Source organism: Nematostella vectensis, chromosome 2 (assembly GCF_932526225.1).
Source record: "Nematostella vectensis chromosome 2, jaNemVect1.1, whole genome shotgun sequence".
Taxonomy (NCBI): Eukaryota; Metazoa; Cnidaria; class Anthozoa; order Actiniaria; family Edwardsiidae; genus Nematostella; species Nematostella vectensis.
Genome location: NC_064035.1, coordinates 21,018,316 through 21,040,010, shown reverse-complemented (window position 1 = coordinate 21,040,010; position 21,695 = coordinate 21,018,316). Strand labels below are relative to the sequence as shown.

The window sequence follows — 21,695 nt, the reverse complement described above, 5'->3', positions numbered from 1 at the left end:
AAATTAAAGAATAGTGTGTGGGAGGAAATAAAGGATAAAGTGAATGCAGTTGGAGTTGCTCCACAAAGTCTTGTAGAGGTAAAAGATAAATGGGAAAACCTCCTCTCCCAAGCAAAGAGGGAGACCTCAGAGTTCAAGCGGGAGAGGGGCAAAACCGGAGGGGGTCCAGCACCCAAGCCTCCATCCGCCGCCACGGCAAAAATAATAGAGGAGTACCAAGACACTCCCATTTTTTCCGGGTTGATTGGTTTTGTGACCGGTAAGACTAAAATTTGTTTTTATAATCATTTAGAACATACAAGGATACTGACACTTAGATAATGACATATTTGCTGGCAATGAAGCCGCTGAGACAGCTTGTTAATATGTAGACCGGCTACTTTCAACTGTAAACCCAAATCCCCCAGATGAGGATATGTGGATTAGACCTGAGACTCATCCTTGCCAAAAAAGGTACCAAGACATTTCAGAACTTGATATGGATTCAGATTATTGTGACCTTCTCAACATGGTTCAACGTCACACTCGCTGTAGCACAAGCTATTGCTTACGGGAAAAAAAGTACTGATTTAAAATGCAGATTCAATTTTCCTATTAAGCATTGTGCTTGAACTAAGCTAGTGTTTGAAAAAAATTCATAGCAAGTCTAATGAAATACAATATAGAGCAAAGATTGTAACTAAGAGAAATGATTCTCGTCTGAACAGCAATCAGCACCTCCAGTTACAAGGCTGGCGAGCGAATTGTAACATCCAAGTTGTCATTGATCATTATGCATGCGTAGAGTACCTAACTAAGTATGCAGCCAAAGGCGAACCTAGATCACCACTATTGAAAGCTGCATTCAATACTATTGTGAACAACACTGCAACCAACAGTAGCCCCCATAAAGCTATAAAAAAGTGATAATGAAAACATTAGGAGAACGAGATTATGCTGCACAGGAGACAATGCATCATTTGCTGTCTTTGTAAGTTCATTTTGATAAGTTCAGTTGTCTTGTCATACTTATCACGATTGGCATAAACATCAAGTAATGAACTATCACAACAAATCTGACCTTGCTCCAAAGAAGATTGCTTTAGTACTCTACGTGATCCATTTAAACTAACAGGAATTACATTAAATGATGAGCTGTGAATTTTCAAAGACAGCAAATGATGCATTGTCTCCTGTGCAGCATAATCTCGTTCTCCTAATGTTTTCATTATCACTTACCTCCACTGTAACTGACTTCATTCAAACTACATGCAGTTCATTTGATTCTCTCAGATCGCACCATTTCATAGCTAAGGCACAATCGAGTTATCTCAGTCAGCTAAAGGAAGATTTGAAAGAAGAGGAAGCCATAGTAATGTTAGATTTTGCTGAGAACTACAGCTTCGTAATACAGGACGAAGTACAAGGGTTTCATTGGAACAATGCCCAGGCAACCCTGCATCCCTTCATGATCTACTACAAACTGGCAGGGGACCTTCAGTGTTCTTCCATGTGTGTAATATCAGACTGTCTGAAACATGAAACCACAACTGAGCATGCCTTCATCTCGACCATTAGTGTCTTACATTAAAGCTGAACTGCCATTTATCCAACAACTCCTATACTTTAGTGATGGTGCAGCGAGCCAATACCAAAACTTTAAGCCAAACGAGCGCTTTCTTCAAAATTTCGAGTCCCCTGTGTTTACAGATGTATTTTTGGTTTCATTTAAGTTTTTTATGTATGTTTGATTTGTCATGGGCTAAAGAAATCTCTCTTAACAAAGATGTATTCTACCAACGTATGGTTTTAGTTTTTTTCTTAAACCGCGCACAGCAACAGATATTTGCAAATTTCGAGGCTGATAATGGTGCGCCGGAGAGATCGCAAGGACTTCCTTTGGGGGAGTTGTCTACTATACGAAAGAATACCGAAAAAAAGGAAAATACTGAAGAGATTACAAGAGAAAGTAAGCCTTGAACTTTAACTAAAAACATTTGAAAGTATGTTCGGGTGATGAAAAGTGACAAATACATTTATAAGTCGGTATTTTGCTTTTGCAGTTTGATCGCGCCTGGTGCACTTAACAAATGATCCATCAAATGTTTTCCATCTGAAGCTTACTTTAACTTATTTGCAAATCCTTTTTTCACGATTTTGGTGGCGATATCTGTTAATTGTTTCTCTGAGTTGCTTTATTCTAATCATGAATTAATGAAAGAATCTTCTCAAAGGATGGATTACCGCGCGCGTCGCTATAGAAACTAAATCTTATTTATCGAAAAACCATCGACATTTGGTCGTGGTTTTTTAACTGTAAGACCAAGTAAAAAAAAAAGGGGTTAACCGTCTTCCAAAAATTGTCCATGCAGCCCTTTTATATTTCTTGTTATTATCTATTTTCACATTTTATATTGATTTCAGTCTAACAATAAGTTATATTTAAAATAAACTTAAGTACTGTTACTCAAATAAAGAATAACAAGTTTCTTTAACTATCCTGAATGATATAAGCATTTAATAGAGTTCATATAGAGCAGATTTCTTTGTGTATGGAACGCTTACAGCAAGATCATAATCATGTGTTGATAAAATATTTATTGCCTTTTACTTGGCCTTAGTCGTATGTTTTTAAATTCTGTCACTGATGCTTTCTGGATATTTATAACCTTATAGATAGAGAAAGTAGACAGAGAGGTGGAGGAAGCTAAGGAGAGTTGTAATGAGAAAGTGGAGGCAGGAAAAAGGAAGAGGACAAAGTTTTTAACTAGGACGTCAGTGTCACTTAGGAAGAAAACACCATCAAAGTATGTAGGGGCAGGAGGCAGGTAGGGTTCAGTAAAGGCTGACAAACGTTCAAGGCTCTAGAAACAGACAAACCAGATGTCCCAGATTATGGGACTGCTTTCCATTGTTTCCTGAGGCAGCCAAGATCCATTAAATTCGCCTTAATATTTTCTGCTACCAGAGCGTAGAACAGTTGGAAAGAACAAGAATTGGGTTGTTATATATTTGTAACTACAAAAGCACCAAGTAATTTCTCAAAAGTTCAACTTAGCATTTATTGTACTCGACAGCATGGTTAGAGTGTAAGCTGTCGTATTTATTTCTAGCCTTAAAAGGCACCAACATTTTCTGAAAGGTGCAAATTAGTATGTATATAATGTTCTCAACAGTATGGTTAGACTGTAAGCTGTTGTATTTATTTCTAGCCTTAAAAGGCACCAACATTTTCTCAAAGGTGCAATTCAGTATTTATTGTACTCAACAGCATGGTTAGAGTGTAAGCTGTCATATTTATTTCTAGCCTTAAAAGGCACCAAGTAATTTCTCAAAGGTGTAGCTTAGTATTTATATATTGTTCTCAACAGCTTTAAAAGGCACCAACATTTTCTCAAAGGTGCAACTTAGTGTGCATATATCGTTCTCGACAGCATGGTTAAAGACTGTAAGCTGTTGTATATATTTCTAGCCTTAAAAGGCACCAAACTTTTTTCAAAGGTGCAACTTAGTATATATTGTATTCAACAGCATGGTTAGACTGTATTCTAGCTTAAAAAGCAAGAAAATATTCCCAAAGTTAAAACTTAGTATTTTTATTGTACTTAACAATGTACTAAAATGGCAATAATATTGGATGTCATCAGAGTCATTTGTAATAAATATATGTCTCTGTTTCTTACGGTGGCCCACTAGGGTCACGGCAAATTAAAAAAAGCCACGGCAAATTAAAAAATGCCACGGCAGAACAAAGCAAACGCACGGCAAAAGAAAGCGATCTCACGGCAAAATAAATCAAACTCGCGGCAGAACAAAGCATCTCACGGCAAAGAAAGCAATCCCACGGCAGAATACAACGAACTCACGGCAGAACACAACGAACACGGCAGAACACAACTACGACCTGGCCCACAAGGGTCACGGCAAATTAAAAAAAGCCACGGCATAAAACAAAAAATTACGGCAGAACAAAGCAGACTCACGGCAAAAGAAAGCAACTCCACGGCAGAATACAACGAACTCACGGCAGAACACAACGACAGAATCCAAGCCACGGCGGAAGTGAGCTTTCATTTTAAACACAGGAAGACCAAGCTGTTTTAATTCTGATCTCGCACGGACCACGTGCATTCGTTCGTTCTCGCTCGAATCGCTTGCTTCGTGTGCAAATTTAGTTGCTTTTACAATCCTTGTCGCAGAATACCTCTAGAAGTATGTTTTGCTCTCATTGTGGTCGCAAGCTAGGCGATGATGGATCTACGTTTTGTGTTTTCTGCGGAAAAGGTAAGAGCAGTGTGTGTAAGTGTGGAATTTCTTGCACAGCCGTCAGGTCACTTTGGACAGAGTTAAGCTCTGCTTTGGACCAATAATTCTAAGAGCTCGCTTTAAAAAGGATCGTTAAAGAGAATTAAAACTAATTGGAAAAGTCTGACTCATTTAAGTTAGAACAAATGATGATATAAGCTTGAAGCAAAACCTTAAAGTTCACTTAGGGATCGACCATTGGAAAAGTGGTCGGGGGGGGAGGGGAGGGTCATGAAGATTTTGTTTAATGGACATAGACACTGTATTTGCACTATTTTGTGACTGAGTGTATAGTAAATAGTTGTAAATAGCTTATAAGCTTAATTCATAATTTATAAGCTTAATTCAGTCCAACTCAAGCAAGCTATCTTCCATATTATTCCAAAACAAACTGCATATTGTCTATTTCTTTTATTTCCACAAGAAGTTAAGTAACTACATGTAAAACATTTTAAATTATACTGTTCATGATCATTTTTTTAAATAATTTTCAAATAATAATTATTATTATGAGATATTTTAGATAATTTTTTGAAAAGGCAAAGATCATTTAGTTTCATTTTAATCATAAGATTTCTTTTGTTTTTATTGATTTCTCTAGAACTCTCCAAAGCAGTTGAAAACAAACCATTTGGTAGACCTGCTTCACATGTATCTACAATAAAATCATTCGTTGGTTTTAAGAAGGGAAAAGATGGCAAGCCGACAAAGAAACAGTTAAAAGACAAGAATAAACCTGAGGAGGCTAATGATGTAATCATTAACATTGGGTTGAAAGTATTTAGTGAGGGAGAGCTCAAGGATAAAAGAGGAAAGAAGTTGGCAATAAAAGTGAACAAGCATGCATCCTATAAGGAATTGCTCGAACAAGCGAAATTGAAATGGGCCGACTTTCAGAGAAACCTGTATTCCGAAGGTAATAATAAATAATAATAATAATGTTTTTGGAGCATTGCACGATGTCTCAATGCTCTTACATTTAAGAAAAACTAACTCGACTATTAATATTACACTAAAATATACAGAAAAAAGTTTAAGTAATGTATATACAGTAATATGCAGAAATTCTGATCTAGCAAAGTATATAACTCACAGGATATGCTCATACATGACAACACACGGCCCATTTGATTATATTCTCATGTGAATTTGTGACATGTAAGTAATAAATTATTATTATTATTATTATTATTATTATTATTATTATTATTATTATTATTATTATTATTACTTTTGGTCAATTTGCTCAAACTGCACGTCCATTTCCCATGATGCACCCCACATACAGTTGTATAGTTACATACTTTGATAGTCAAGATCAGAATTTCTGCATATTGCTGTATATGAAATTACTAAAATATAAACAATAATACTAAAATATATGAAATTAATTAATTTCAAGGAACTGAATATGTCCTACTTTACGAAGACGGCCAAGAGGCTTTGTTCCTTCCTGGAACGTCCAAAGAGTTTTTCACCTTGGAAAAGTATAAGCAAGCAGCATTAAAGGACTACAAGCGCATAACGTTATATCTATGTACGGTCAATGACATAGAAGAATTTAGGAAAGAGGAAAGGGATAGTGACAGTTCTGAACCTGAAGCTTCTTGTCCAGTAAAGAGGAGCAACGAAAGTGATGCCTGCATAGCAACAGAGCCACCAGCCAAGAAACTAACAACAAATCATCCAACCAACAATCATCCAGGACCTTCAGGCATAAGTACCAACAGTGGTTCTGACTGGTTTTACTATGATGAAATTGAACGTCTTTATGGCAATGATGACAGCCCTCCACCAAGCAACAACAAAACAAAATCGCCTATCCCAGAAAGCGAAGCTGGTGTTATTGAACTATTGCAAGAAAAGGTCATCTCTGATGGGAAAATATCCATGTTCATGATCATTAGAAGGGGTACACCAGTAACCAGGGCTATCACATTGTGGCAAAGAGCAGCTAAGAAAGTTAATCCTGTTCATGTGTGTCGTGTGAAGTTTGTAGGAGAAGACGTAATCGATGATGGTGCTTTGGCACGTGAGTTTTTTTCATGTATCATTCCCGATATAGCGAAAAAATTCTTCCCAGATGGAAGTCCTGCTTATTCTACCAATGACATTGCCACTTATAGAACAATTGGGGAAATTGTTGCAGCTAGCTTGGGCCAGGGAGGCCCAGCCCCAAACTTTCTGGCCCCCTGTGTGTTTGACACGCTGGTGTCACTTGGAGATCTTGACTACTCCAACAGCAAAGATCTTCAAAAACATTTGACTGAAACAGAATGTAAGCTGTTGAAAAATATCAGGCAGGATATTGCCAGTAGCACTGATATTATAATTGACCATGGCTACACAGGGCCCATAACCGATGCATGTGCTGACTCTATTCTTGCTGCTGTTACTGTTAGTATGCTCAGCAGACGGGAGTTGATGTTAAAAGAACTAAAGAAGGGAATGGAGCTGTATGGATTGGCTGACATAGTCACCAAGCACCCAAAGAAATGCAAAGGTCTGTTTGTTATGGGCCACAAGGGGAAGTCGACGGGAATTACTTATTTTCTCTCATGAAACCGCAGTATTCAGCTGTGGGAAGCTCTCGTCGGACCGTAGAAGAGTCAGTAATGGACAACTTCCAAGACTTCATATTCAGCCTTGAGGATAAATCACAAGTCTGTAGCTACCAAGAGGCGATGGCATGGAAAGCCTATGGTGCTGATAGAAAAGATATCGATGATGATGAAAATGAAGACCACAATACTGATGATGGTGAACGGTTCAATGTAGTTGATCTGAGCCCAAGTGCAGTTATGGGCTGGTTAACTGGCCAAAAGCACCGAAATCTCAGCAAGGAAATCTCTCCAATTCATGTAAGGTTTGACCATGATTGCCTTAAGAGGAACCCAAAGCACACAGTTTGCTTTCCCCTTGTTGGGGCATGTGGGAGGGAGATAACCCTTCCAGTTGCCCACATGGCATCGTTAGATACTTTTAAGCAAAACTTTTTATTAGCTTTTTGTAAGGGCCAGGCATTTTCAAAATCTTAAAACATATTTTTTCAAAATGGACACTGGTACTCTCATTCTCATTTCTAGTTTTCAGTTTAATGTTCATGGCTTTTATTTCCATTAGTTTTGACTAGTAAGACATAATTACAATGTCATTTTATGATTGTGTTCTCACACAGTTGCAACATATCTATGAGAGTTGGGATCATCCAAAAAAAAAGAATGTATACCGGCCATAGTACCATTCTCAGTTCCAAGGTCTGTGTCTAGTTCTCTGGGACAGCCACCAAGTTGTTTGACGGCGTCCAGATAATAGGAAGCAATGTTGTCAGGATAATTATTAGATCGAGTTACATACAACCAAATGACTTTGCGACTGAAACCATCGATACACGCATGCATCGGAAAACCGTATGGTTTAAGTTTATCGTAGCCATCAGCATGCCAAGTACTATTTGGCGCTAAGCTACGATAAACTCTTCTTTTCAGCTTATGGGCCTTTCTCAATTCAACTCCATTTGGGTCGATTTCTTTCAGAATTTCTTGAACAACTACACGTGGTACCAGTATACCCTTCATTCGAAGATTATGCCAAACTGACCGATATCCAACAATCGAATTTGGTCCATCCAAAAGTTCTGTAATAGCAGATCTAACGGTATTTGGATCATACTCAAGATATCTTCTTGACATCCCCCAATCTTTAAGACGTCTTTTCAGCGTTCTGACGCTGATATTTATCCCATGACACTTCGACAGTAGTCCAACAATGTCATCATAACTATGCCCAAGGCGAAATAATTGTGTTATGATGGTTCTTTCCTGATCTTCGCTTTCGCTGTCCGCCATTTTGAATTTGCAAATGGAGGAAGACTGGGACTTTAGCGCAACCATGAGCCCAGAATCTTTTGTCAGCGGTCTACTGTGTATTTCACTTCCGCCGTGAAATTCACTTCCGCCGTGGCAATTTACTTTTGTTTGTTCTGCCGTGAGTTCTGCCGTGGAGTTGCTTTCTTTTGCCGTGAGTCTGCTTTGTTCTGCCGTAATTTTTTGTTTTATGCCGTGGCTTTTTTTAATTTGCCGTGACCCTTGTGGGCCAGGTCGTAGTTGTGTTCTGCCGTGTTCGTTGTGTTCTGCCGTGAGTTCGTTGTATTCTGCCGTGGGATTGCTTTCTTTGCCGTGAGATGCTTTGTTCTGCCGCGAGTTTGATTTATTTTGCCGTGAGATCGCTTTCTTTTGCCGTGCGTTTGCTTTGTTCTGCCGTGGCATTTTTTAATTTGCCGTGGCTTTTTTTAATTTGCCGTGACCCTAGTGGGCCACCGTAGTTTCTAGAACAACTGCAAAGCCCCAATGGTGGTAGGGTTTTTTGGCTTTTCCTATAATTTTAATTATGGGTTTGCCTACATTATTTTGTTTTGGGTTCATGTTTTGATTATGTTGCAAAGTATAGTCTTAGATGTCCATCAAGGGATAAAAATTGTCCTTTCTCCTTCCACAGGATAGCCATACCCATGCCTAGCACACAGCATTGCTTACATTGATTTACATCAAATTTTTGCAATAACATACCATGGGATTCAGCAAAGTTCACAAACTTCGACTGGACGGGTACATAATGCACCAGTCAATGTAAATCCCTGTCCCTCCTATAACTGTTAGAGTTTTGATCCCAAGGTCATGAACCAAAGAAATGAAAGCAAATGCCATGGCGCAAGTGAAGGTAAATACCAGGTGAATGCCCTGCCTTTACCCCATACATGCCTGTTCATTTTTCTTTCTCTTTTTTTAGGTGGGGTGGGGGGATACATTGACTGGTGCATAATCCAATCACAATCATACACTCCTTTAATTGTGTTGTTGTATACCGTAAGTGTTCCACTCTCCGAAATGGAATGACAAAGTTAGTTTTGATTCCCGGTTACCATATGTAAAGGCAGAACTCCTTCTTTCCGTTTACAATGACAGAACCCTTATGGCCTGTTCCTGAACCACCTAATGTGCGCTTGAACGTCCCAATCACCTCCTCTTTCCTCAGTCCACTTGACAACACAGTTTCTTTAGCAGTCTGATCGATGAAAATATAATTATTTCCTTGCGTGAGTCTCGCCTTGTTTTACAAAAGGGAGGCGCAAACCCCTCTGAATTCCGTACAAGGCGGAGAAGAGTTTTGAAAACGGCTTTGGGTATGTCTCTATGAACTTCAGCGTAATACGGTTTTCTTCTGCATCGTCTCGCGCTAAGTCTTCGTTCAATTCTATCCAGACAAAGCCGTGACTCGTCACGGAGAGAGAGAGAGAGAGAGATGCCTTCATTCACTTAATATCACAATGATAATGTACGCATGGCCCTCAACAGAAACAAAATTAATAAAAGCTATTTACAAATCTGTTTACAGCAAAATCTTTGACGAAACTATTTACAATAACAATCCTTTGCTGATTTATAAACTTATTTACAGAGTTGTGATGTATTCTCTTAGTTTTGCGGAGAAGGCGGTAATTGACTTGGCTTCTTTGATTTCTAGTGGCAATGCATTCCACCTTTTAGCTGCTACAAACTTAAAGCTGTTTTTTGCTAATGTAGTCCGAGCCTTTGGAAGTACTAAGTTAAGGTTTGCTGCATTTTTAGTGTTCTTGTTATGTACATCACTACACTTAACGAACATATCTCTGATATAGAATGGGGTCATATTGTTCATTGCCTTAAAGAGCAAAACAAGTTGTAGGTAGATTATTCTTTTGTCGAAGGGGACAATATTTAGTTCTTCAAAAAGTGGTTTTGAAGGTGAATCCCATTTCTTATCGAGGATAACCCGCGCACATCGTTTCTGGAACTTGACCATATCGTCGATGTGTTGCTTTTTGGTCGAGCCCCAGACGATAGCACCATAGTCTAATATTGGCTGTATGAGCGAATGGTAGAACAGGGTTCTTGCTTTAAGTGACAGGAATTTCTTTGTCCTTTTTAACAAGCCTAGTCGCTTGGAGATCTTATTGTGAATGTACTTGAGGTGGTTGTCCCAGGTTAAGGAGTTGTCTAATCTTATGCCAAGCAGTTTAACTTCATTGACACATTCAAGCTGGCCATTTTCTGTGCTGACTGTCAAATCCTTTCCTGCCAATTTGCGCAACTTTGGCTTGCTACAGATAAGCATTGATTTGGTTTTGCTTTGGTTCAAAACCATTTTGTTTTCATTCGCCCATCCATTCACCTTTTTTAGCTCTTCAGTAAGAATAGACTCAACCTCACTAACGCTACTTCCACTTGCGACTTGTGTTGTATCATCTGCATATATCTCGAGTGCGCTGTTGGAGACTTCAAGTGGTAAGTCATTAATAAACAGGATAAACATTAAGGGACCTAAAATCGAGCCCTGGGGAACGCCTGCAGTAATGGGCTGCGAATCTGATAGCTGACCACTTATTGTTACTTTCTGTTTTCGGTCTTCTAGATAAGACTTGAACCAATTTAGTGACTTTCCAGAGACGCCATATATGGAGAGCTTCTTAATAAGCGTGTCATGGTCTACTAAATCAAACGCCTTTCGGTAGTCTATGAGGTTCAAGCCAGATATTAGTCCCTGATCCATATTTCCAATGAGATAATCAATCAACTTTACTAGGGCAGTATCGCACGAGTGATAGGGACGGAAACCTGACTTTTTACTACTTAATAGCTTGTGGCTGTTTAGGTATTCATATAAGCAAACGTGTATGTGTCTTTCAATAACTTTGGACAGGGCAGGTAAAATACTGATGGGTCGGTAGTTATCAACACTCAGGCGGTCGCCAGCTTTATATATTGGACAGACTTTCGCCTCTTTCCAGCGCGCAGGGAATCGTCCAGTTTTTATACTTTGGTTGATGATCTTAGTCAACGATGGAGCTATGGCTGGGGCTGCAGCCCTTAAAAGGCGAGCACTTATACCGTCCAAACCTGAAGAACAGAGCCTACATTAACGCTGCATTTAGCCAGAAAAGTAGATGCTTGGGAGCCATCCTTAATAAACTCTAACAAAGGTAAGATGGCTTCAACAGATAAGAACAGTCCAGGGACTATTGGAGTTACAATTGGGAGCACCCCCTATAGGGAATGATTCAGATCTCATGATCAGTCGAGCCATCTTTGCAAAGACTTACAAGCTTCCCTCCTCCTCTCCTGTCCTGACCGCGTGATGTTTTTGGCAGTAGTTTGGCCCTCACCTTCGCTGGGCACATTTTTGTAAAATGCATAATTTTGACAGTTGTAATCTTGAGGAAAAGATTTTAATTAAATCCGACTATTGTGCCATTAGGCACTCTAGCCATTTTTATCCCACTTTGGTTACTGTGCTTACTGCCCTGCCAACGAGCTCACCCTAGCAATCATTTGCCTTTGTCAGAATTTTGTCAGTGTATTTTGTAGTAGTTTTGTTAGACAAGAGTAATGGCATAAAAAACTTTATTAATATTGAACGATTATTAAAAAAGTAAAGAAGTAGTGATCGGTAGTAGTACTACCGGTTTCAACCAATAGGAAAGCCAGTTTTTACGATGTCATGATGACGTCGGCACAGCGGGAAATTGCCAATCGGAAGTGACCGATCTGACTATGCCGAAAGCTAAAGATAAAAATCCAAGAAGCGAAAATGTGTTACGATACCTGGCCTGCTGTGGAAATGAGGTAAAAACGTATCCTCGTTTCTCAGTGCAAACGTGGCTGCTTGTTCTAGAATCGCCGCCGAGAAAAAGAGAATGGTAGGGCAACAGCGCGCAGTTAAGAACCTGCGCCTGATAAGCCTCGAGGACTTCGCCAAAAGTGAAGGCGACCGTGTTCTTTTCGGGCCCAATAAGAGGCCCTTGTGTGTTGGAAATGTTGAAAATGAAAAGGTATTTCAACCCACAAGCCCTCTAAATCTTACAAACAAATTATACATTTTGATTTTGCAGAAAATCTCTGTGAACCAACCAGTAACAGAAAAGTTTGCTGCTTTGGTTTTTGTGTCTTTTTAGAGGTAACATTGTAACTAAATTCTCCAAAAACCACAGTTTCCTTGATGATTTTAGATATCAATTTCATCCCTAATAGCATTCACTGTATAATCTCGCAGACTTTGAAAATTGGTTTCCATGGCAGTGCAGACAATATCGACCTCCACCTATATCCAAAGCTATAAATCTAAGAAAATTATTTTTGCCGGTGGACTGCTCGAAGTTGTAATGTATCCTATCTTGATATTATTTCTTTACTTTCTTCAGGAAATCCAACAGCTTTGAATTATACACCCATCGATAAAAGCTGTAAGTATGATGCATACAATGGCATCCTCTTTACTTGGCTTCTATTTATCTTTTATATTCATCTCAACAGTCTAAACCATAGAACTTCAGGGGTGTATAAGTGCACAGAGTTGTGAATGGGGTATCCTATAAGAGACAATTCGAGCTCTGACAGGGGTAAAGCAGAGCAGGATTGTTTACTTTAAAGCTTTCCAAATGAGGCAGTTAGGCAGTAGTTTGAGCCAGCTCAACATGTGGTCCACCGGAGCACTGCCACATGATAAGTTGAACTCAATATGTGGTGTAGGGAGTTAGGCCATAGTTTGAGTCAGCTCTGGACGTGCTGTGTTTGTTCCACGTTTTTGAAGTTATTTTGTATAAAACTGTTTTAAACCTATTTTTCTTATCATTATTATTTTAGACCAATATGTTCAAGACTGGTCTTTGACTGTGGTGGCAACTGTTTTGGATGAACTTTTCAAGCCTTGATACCTTCTTCGTTGGTTGATGTTATCTGTTAATTTTCATTTGATATGTTAAGTATGAAAGTGTGGTGATCTGTATCTTTATTGTTGTCATTTGGATAAGTGTGATTCCAATATAAACCAGGAGAACACAAAAGTTCCAGTGGTGGAACTGTATGATTTGATTCAAAACCAATAGTGGAAGATATTGCAGTTTTAATAACTGTGAATAAAAATATATCTTTATTAAGAAAATTGTAAATAATCTCTGGGTTGGTATCCATTTTGCATATCATACATATAGGAATGGAGACTGTTTCCCTCTCATTTCTCCAGATGGTTCTGAAGATACCTCTCAAGTGGAAATTTTATTAAAAGTACATGATCTACCATCAGGATATTAGACTTCTTTCACATACAGTTTAACAGTCAAAAGACATGAAGCATATGAGTCATAATATTTTGATTCATTAGTGTATTATTAATTTCCTACTAAAAGACACCCTAGAAGATAAAATCAGCTATAATAATTGAACTGAAACTGGATTGGATGTTCAACTCTAGGGGACCATGCCTTCGTTTCTGACTTTAATTTCATGGATGTCTGATAAATGACATATTCCATAATACATATAAACTAACAAGCTTTTGAAATACCCCCCCTGTTCACTAGCCGATTGTGTGGAAGACATTCAGCAACAAACCAGGATGATCAGGATGAGAAGTATATCAGAATAGGGTGACACTAGGACGCGAGTGACATAAGGTGTTGCTTCAGAAAACAACGACACTGTGAATGAAGGATGCGCATACGCGATCGTTGGGTCGCCCTTTCTAAAGACCGGGCTTTTCCTTCGCCACTTAAGGGAGGAACCACCGTCCAATTTCGTCGGTTGCCTTATCTCCAATTTTCCACCCACCAGTCAGTTGTAGCAGACTCCATTTCCTCTTTTATGTGTGCGAAGGCTTTTGCCTCGATCAACGGCAACATACGGTTGGCGATCATTCTCCTTGTAAATGTAGGCCTATTTAGGAAATTCTGATCGTATAGCTCGACCACGCTGTCGTCGTATTACTGGTCAGGAGCTGCTGACCACAGTGACAGTACAGGAAACCCAAGCGTTCTGTTAGTGAACTGCAAAGTACCATAGTACCATATAACAACATTTATATGAAATTCTCAATAGGAATTCCTATCATCCCTATCAGCCCTATTTAACTATAATACATTTCAGTTAAGTAACATTACGGGTTACCTGTGGTGACAGCTTGTCCCAGTAGTCCCATTTTAGTTTAAGCTTTTGTCGTTGCGAGTGCGGAAACGTATAGAAATGGCGACTGCTTCGAATAATTCGAAGAAAATGTCTTCTAAAAAAACTTCCACATGTCATTTCTGAATTTCTAGACATCGCCGTCTATTCATTTGCCGCTCTAAGTGATAGATGGAGTCGCTGCTTTGTTTGGGCATTTGCTACAGTGTGCTCAGGATGCTACCAAAGAAGAGTTCAGGCAGAGCAGACTGAACGCATGGGCTCCCGGGCCTACCTCAACAACCGAGCTAAGATCCGTCATCTTCTCGAGGCTTAAAAAAGCTAAACAAGAAGGCGTCATTAAGGATGAGGGCGAGCCTCTAGTGGCGAAGCCTAGTGTAGAGGTCTTGGAGAAGTATGACGTATGAGGCAAACGAGGGTAAAGGTGAAGCGTCTACCTCGATGTTGGAGATGTAGGAGCGTTTGTCGACTGTGCACATCACAAGCCAAGCTGCACCTGAATTGCGCATTCAAAGAATATTAAGTGGAAGGGTTTAATGTGTCTTCCTGGCAGTAAAAAACATCACTCTTGGAGTTCACTTTGACCGTGTGAGCCTCATTTGGTTGGAGGACTAGCAGGGCGGAAGGAAAACGGAGTGCGCTTTATACCAACCACCTATAGTCTCATATATTCAACCAAAACCTTAACCAATTATACCCATACTGAGCGTGCCCTCCCCAGTATCAGCGTAAGCTACCATTATAGTATTAAGTATATACCAATTTTTGTTAGGTTGGTTGATATAAAGTACACACTGAGGGGAAAACGACTTTTCTAATTTACCTTATTTCAATACAGCTATTTTCATTTAAGTATTAGATGTGGGCACTCTTCACAGTTTTTTAAAGTTTGGAAATGTTTATTCTGATATGAAATCAATATAGCAACCCAAGGAGGAAAAAAGGAAGCATTTTGGTCTCCTTACTCCTTGCTCATTCATGTCAAGGCTTAGATTTACGTTTTTTTTGTGTGTGTGTGAATTGCATTTATTTTAGGAAATGCCCAAATTAAAAGAAATAAAAACTATTTTCATTAAGTCTTGATATTCTTGATGAGATGTCTAATGATGTAGAGGATGAAGAAGATGAAGAAGATGATGCTATTGAGAAAGAAAATGCCATAGAGGATGAGGATAATTTATATGCCATAATTCTGAAAGAGTATTTTAGTGAGACTGATACTGAAAGTGAAGACGAGAATCGACAACCAAGAACAGATTCCTTATCAGTAAATGATATAAATGATAGACAAGTAGAAACACGAAGTGAAAATGAGGAGAGAGAATCATTCTCGAGAAGAGTAAGAAAGTGAGATTCAGGATGAAGAAGATTAAGGTGACTCATGCGTGAGACAATTGGAATTTAAGATGTGGGATAAGCCTGTTTGCCCACCTTCAAAAAGACTGAGGCTTACCTCCCTTCCTCCTCTAGGCAAAAAGACTGAGGCTTACCTCCCTTCCTCCTCTAGGCAAAAAGACTGAGGCTTACCTCCCTTCCTCCTCTAGGCAAAAAGACTGAGGCTTACCTCCCTTCCTCCTCTAGGCAAAAAGACTGAGGCTTACCTCCCTTCCTCCTCTAGGCAAAAAGACTGAGGCTTACCTCCCTTCCTCCTCTAGGCAAAAAAGGTGCAGCTGCAGAGATATATTTTCACAATTCTCTTACAGTTGTTTTTTCTATTGTTATAAATAAATTTGTTATTAATAAATATAGATTTGCTTGAATATATCTAAATTTCTATTTTTGCAAGGCATTAATTACATTTTAGTTTGTCTTCTTAGAAAAACAGGATTGTCAGGTTTTGAAATAGCACCCAGGGCTGCTTCCTCGAAGGCCAAGTTTGAGTAGAGATTTTAGTTTTTAATTGTTTGGATGTGGTCAACTATGAGACTGCCTCCTTATATGACCAGCTTTATTAACAACAGCAATATTTTATTCCCATGGTGGTTGCTTACAAGAGCATTGACTATAGCTAATTTAATCTGAAGCAGTTCTTCAAACATGCATCTTAACGTGCAAAAAAACCAAGCAATATAAACTGGCATGGATATATTGATTTATTATATGAATTAGGGTGGAATACTCAGTGGCAACAAAATGAGAAAATTGGTATCAGTATTTTTGCATGCTTTAAACAATGTTCATTGAAGATTTCATGTAATAAAAAGAAAATCACCTGATCCCTTGTAGATACAAATTTTATCTTTCTTGTCTTGACATTATCTCTGCAAAAACCTCCCTCTATAAGTTGAGAATTAGAAGAAAAGAGGAGCGGTATCACTTAAGGGGGAGTCCTATCAAAATTTCAAAGAAAATGAGAATTCTAAATTTTTTTCGAAACTTGCTCTAAAATACTCATTAACTATTATATTTTTGTTGTCTATAGTTTTTTTTAGCAAATTTGAGCGGGAATCTTTATAAAAAGTGCAAATTTTAAAGCCTACCGCATTGATGACCCTCCGTTGCCATGGCAACCATTTAGTGGTATTCAGATTCACGTCCTTTTTCAGCCCCGGCAAAATACGCAGCTTGATAGAAATCATGCATTCCCAATCCAGATACGTTCCTAGGCCATTCCTGCCTTCCAGGGCCGGTTTTAGAGGCCTTGTTACAAGGTAAAGCACATTTCAGCTTCAACTCCAGGATACTTTCACCTTCGCATTGTTTACTCTCGACACTAGAAATTTATACCTTCAAAATCATGCCTAAAGGATCAAAAACTGGTCAGAAACAATCTGTTATTAAGAGTAATACCAAAAAGAGGAAATCTAAGTAGATAAGAGTGCTTCTTTTTCCTGTTTGCAATGATGTTTTATTACATGAACGAACGGAATGATAAAGAACTACAATGAGTTCTGACCGGGCTAGTCCCAGTCCTTCCACAGGGACTCCAAACAATGCTCTATCTCCCCCCAAGTATTTAGTGTTCCTGCATGGTGGGGATGATAAATACTGATATATAACATAACAATATAACAATGTTTCCTTTTGACTAATGTTTGTGTTCATTGTTCAAGTAGTCCTTTCTTGTTGTAGTCCTGTAGCCTCCTCAGGGCTAAGGGTATCTTCTTCTCGAGTGGGGGGTTGGATGGTGGTTTGGCTGGGCTTACTGGTTCGGATGCTTCCGCTGATCCTGGCTCAGTTTCTGGTGGTCTGGTTGGTGTATCACTGCCTGTTGTCCCAGTTCCTGGCCCAGTGTCTCTCGTGAGCGGGGGGCTAGGTCGTGTGGGTGTTTCGACGGAAATTCCAGTGGGGCTTGTTGTTGCTGTGCCTTTTGGGAGTTTGGTTAGGCTTTCTTTCGGTCTTGCTTGGGTTGCTCGGCTGATGAATTTGAGGTCATCGTTGAGTATCCGTGGTGGCTGTGGTGCTTGGACAGGGATGTATTTCCGTAGGAATTTCCGGTTACGGAGAGTTATCCTTCCGGAGCCGTCGACACGCACAACGTATTGGTCAAATTGCCGTACCTCAATGACAATGCCTGTCTTGTCCCATCGTGTTGGATTGGGGCCTGTCTGGTTCTGGATCCTCACGTGGTGTCCTATGGCAAGAGGGGGAAGTCTCTTTGTATGTTGTGACCATCTCTCTGCTGCCCTCATGTGTCTGTTCCTTAAAGCTTCTTCTCTGAGGGCAAGGGTGTCCCGCCAAGTGGGGTGTGGGATATAGTGCCCTGGGAGGATCGGGATTGAATCCTTGATTGGTCTGCCGAATATGCATTGTGCTGGTGACAGCTTGGTGCTTGGGTCTGGGGTGTTGCGGTATTGAAGTATCGCTTGTTGGAAGGCATTGGTGTTGAGTTCACCATGTGGGCCGGTGTTGTTGGTGATGAGCCGCTTGACGGTTTTCACTCCTATTTCAGCTCTACTGTTGGAGTGGGGAAACGCTACTGAGGATAGGCGGTGGTGGACTCCCCACTCCTTGAGGAACTGCTGTGTAGGATTGGCGACAAATTCTGGTCCACCGTCACTTGCGCACTCATCAGGGATGCCAAAGGTGCAGAAGGTGCGCCTCAGACATTCTACTAGGCCGGCGGAGCCATCACGAGCCTTTTCGACGATTGGCCAGTTAGAGTATCTGTCCACTGCTACCAGGTAAGTGCTGCCTTTGTAGTGGAAGAAGTCAGCACAGATGCATTGGAATGGGTAGGCTGGCAGTATTGGTGGGTAGGGTGGGGCGCTTGGCTGTGAAGGTGTTATGCGGTTACAGTAGGAGCATCGTTCCCGTAAGGCGACAATGGCAGGTGTGATTCCTGGCCAAAAGACTGATGACTCGGCGCGGGCAGTCATGGATGTCACGCCTTGGTGTGCAGAGTGGAGTGCTTTAAGTATCACCTCTCGTAGGGTTGGGGGAATGACGATGCGATCCTTGTAAAGGATGACTCCATCGATGGTGTGGAGGTCGTGCCGGAATCTGTGGTATTCTTGGAGTGCTGGGGCGAGGTCGTGCTGCGCTTCTGGGAAGCCGGACTCAATGATGGCGGTCAGGGAGTGGAGATTTGGGTCGCTGGTGGTTTCTAGTTTCACCGTCTCCCAGGTAACGGCCATGGTGTTGAGGGTGGATGTGGCTGAGGATACCAGCTCTTTGTCGATCCCGTAGGAGCAGGATTCTTCTGGTGGCTCCCTAGTGCGAAGGCTTGCGAGGGCAGCGTTGGCTGGGTGAGGGCTGTTGGAGGCATCGATGGTAGCTATGTCGTCAGGCAGCGTCATCATTTCAGGGGTTGTTGAGCCCGTTGGGTGGCGTGAGATGGCATCCGCAGCTTTGTGTCTTGCTCCAGGGATGTGGACCATGCGGAACTTGTAACGGAGGGTCTTCTCTTTGAGGTTCCTGAGCCGGCTGTTGGGAATTTCATCAAGGGACCGATCACCAAATACCTTCAATAGGGGTTTGTGATCAACGGCGACAATTAGGTTGCTACAGCCTAGGACAAAGAAGCGAGCCTTGTCCAGAGCATCGGCCACAGCCAAAGCCTCACCTTCGATTGGGGCGTAGCGTGATTCTGCTGCGTGAGTGAAGCGACTGCCTACTAATGTCACTTTCCATCCACTGCGACAACAGAATGGGGCCGTGGAGGGGCATTTGCAGTGTTTTTGAAGTAGCCAAAAGCCGATGCCAGTTTTGGACCAGTCAGTTGCTAGACATGTAGGCTTTGATTTGTCAAAGATGCGGACGCCGTCCTCGATTTCTCTGATGATTATAGACTTGGATTCTTCGAATAGCTGGTCAAGCTCTTTGGTCCAGGTGAACTGGGTGCCAGGCTTGAGTGATGCTCGGAATGGCAGCATGCGTTCGGTTGCAGCGAAGGCATATGATACCTGATTGATCAGTCCGAACCACGACCGCATGTCGGTGACGTTAACTGGTGTGGGGAATTTTCGGATAGCATCCAGGTATTTCTGGCAAGGGCGTACGCTGTTACGTGTAATTTCAAACCCGGCAAACTCGACAGTGTCAGCTGCGAAGACAAACTTGTCTGGATTGAGTGTGATGCCATGTCGACCACAGAGGTCAAGCCAATTGACTGCCTGGTGGAAGCTGCTGTTGATGTCGTCCGCCCATAGGAGAGTGTCGTCGATACACTTTGTCTTGTTTGGCACGTGGGAGACAATCTCATCGAACCGTCGGGAGTACCCATCACCGGAGGCGATGTATCCCTGGGGAGCTGTCTTATAGCGGTATCTTCCCCAGGGGGTTATGAATGTGGTGAGGTGGCGGTCATCCTGGTGTAGTGGCACACTGTGGTATCCATTCCAGCAGTCAAAGACTGTTTTCTTCGTGTTGTAGGGTATTGAGCGTGCCTGGTGGAATGGGCTCTGGGTGTGATGGGTCTCGCGTGTGGCATGGAGGTTGAGTGATTGGAAGTCAACGGTCCGGCGGGGCTTTCCATTTTTCTTAGCACAGACTACCATGCGGTGACACCATGTGACTGGTTCGCCGACTGGGACAGGCTCAAGAACGCCGAGTGCCACGTCTTGGTCTAGGCCGGCCTTCACCTCCTCCTGCCAGTGGAGGGGTACCGGTATGGGGGTGTGATGGGTGACGGGTTCGGCTTCGGGGTCGACCATGAGTCTCATTGGTATGCCATCCATTAGGGGAAGTTGTTGGTGTTCGCAGGTGTTGAATGTGCTGGACTTATAATAATCGAGGAGCCATTCCTGTAGGTTTGCTCTGTTGTCTTCTGTTGCAGGGAATGGTGGCTCCGTTGGCTTAGGTGGGGGCATCTGGCGTCGTGGGCAGGTGCATGAGTTGTCGGGTGTGTCCATTGTGTTCCCCTTGTTGGACGAGATGGCGGCGCTGTCGCTGGTTGGGTGATATAGGCTTTCCCCAACCGTAGGAAAGCTCTCTGAGATAATCCCGAGGTCTTTGCATGCTTCCCGACTTAGGAACAGGCGGTCAGATTCATTGGTGACGTAGACGATCTGCCTTGTTTTGGCTTCCAATCCAGGCTGGTTATTGCCTGTCAGGCGTAGGATTACGGCTCCAAGTATTGGGATGCCAGTGCCGTTGGCTGCATGCATGCGTGTAGTTACTGGTATGAGATCTGCTTCATTTAGCCCGAAGCGGCGGATGACACTCAAGCTGGCGAGGCAACTTTGGCACCCGGTGTCTGCCATGGCGGGTAGTTGGGCTGATTTTGGCTTGTTAGTCACTGGGTGAAAACCGAGGGCGGTGTAGTCGTCTGGCTGTATGGTGGCGGTAAGCGAGATGTAGGGTTGTGGCTGTGATGCACTACGAATCCAGCGATTGCTAAGGTTGTCGTAGAGGTGATGGTCCAGGGAGATGCCGTGGATGGCATGATCATCGCTGGAGCTGTTCACACTGCAGAGGGCATCGAAGACTGCGTTTTCTGTGTGTTTTCCTGCATCGGTCACGTGGTGGGGGCTTTGACCAAGTGGTTTGTCTTTGTTTTGGCACATGATTGCGACATGGTTCGCACGACCACATAACTGGCAGGTGGTTCCATATGCGGGACATTCCTGTTTCCTGATCTTGGGTGGGGCCTTGACACCGTGGCCCTGTTTGCCACAGTAATTGCAGGTTCCCGTACCATGTTGGTCTGAGGATTTACGATTTTTGTGTTCGCTTTGCTTCATGTTGCGATATTGGCTTCGAATGGCCTCGGCGCCTTGTGTTTGTAGTAGTCGCCCCGCTGACCGTTTCCCCGACTCCTTTGCCTCAATGAATTTTAGGACATCCTCGAGTGACATTTCTTGATCTTTTTCACCAAGGAGGTCGAGCTGGATTTCCTCATCGGCTAGACCGCGGGTGACAATGTCACGGAGTATGTTCTCTGTGTAGTTGACCTCTGTGTTGCAGTCGGGGCAGGTGATGAGAAATTTGCAAACACTTGCCTGGCCACGTAGTCGTGCGCAGAAACTTCGGATGGGC

At 41.8% G+C, this 21,695-nt stretch overlaps 1 protein-coding gene and 1 pseudogene across 1 annotated transcript; both read left to right on the top strand.

Moving 5' to 3' along the window:
- The first annotated feature begins 326 nt into the window (after positions 1–326).
- LOC125560705 lies at positions 327–2,397 on the top strand (annotated as a pseudogene).
- A 1,286-nt stretch (positions 2,398–3,683) lies between these two features.
- Positions 3,684–6,846, top strand: LOC125560950. Its single transcript, XM_048723401.1, has 3 exons — positions 3,684–4,263; positions 4,886–5,200; positions 5,687–6,846. The coding sequence occupies exons 1-3, from the start codon at positions 4,194–4,196 to the stop codon at positions 6,844–6,846; spliced, it is 1,545 nt and encodes a 514-aa protein (XP_048579358.1). The 5' UTR covers positions 3,684–4,193.
- Positions 6,847–21,695: the final 14,849 nt, after the last annotated feature.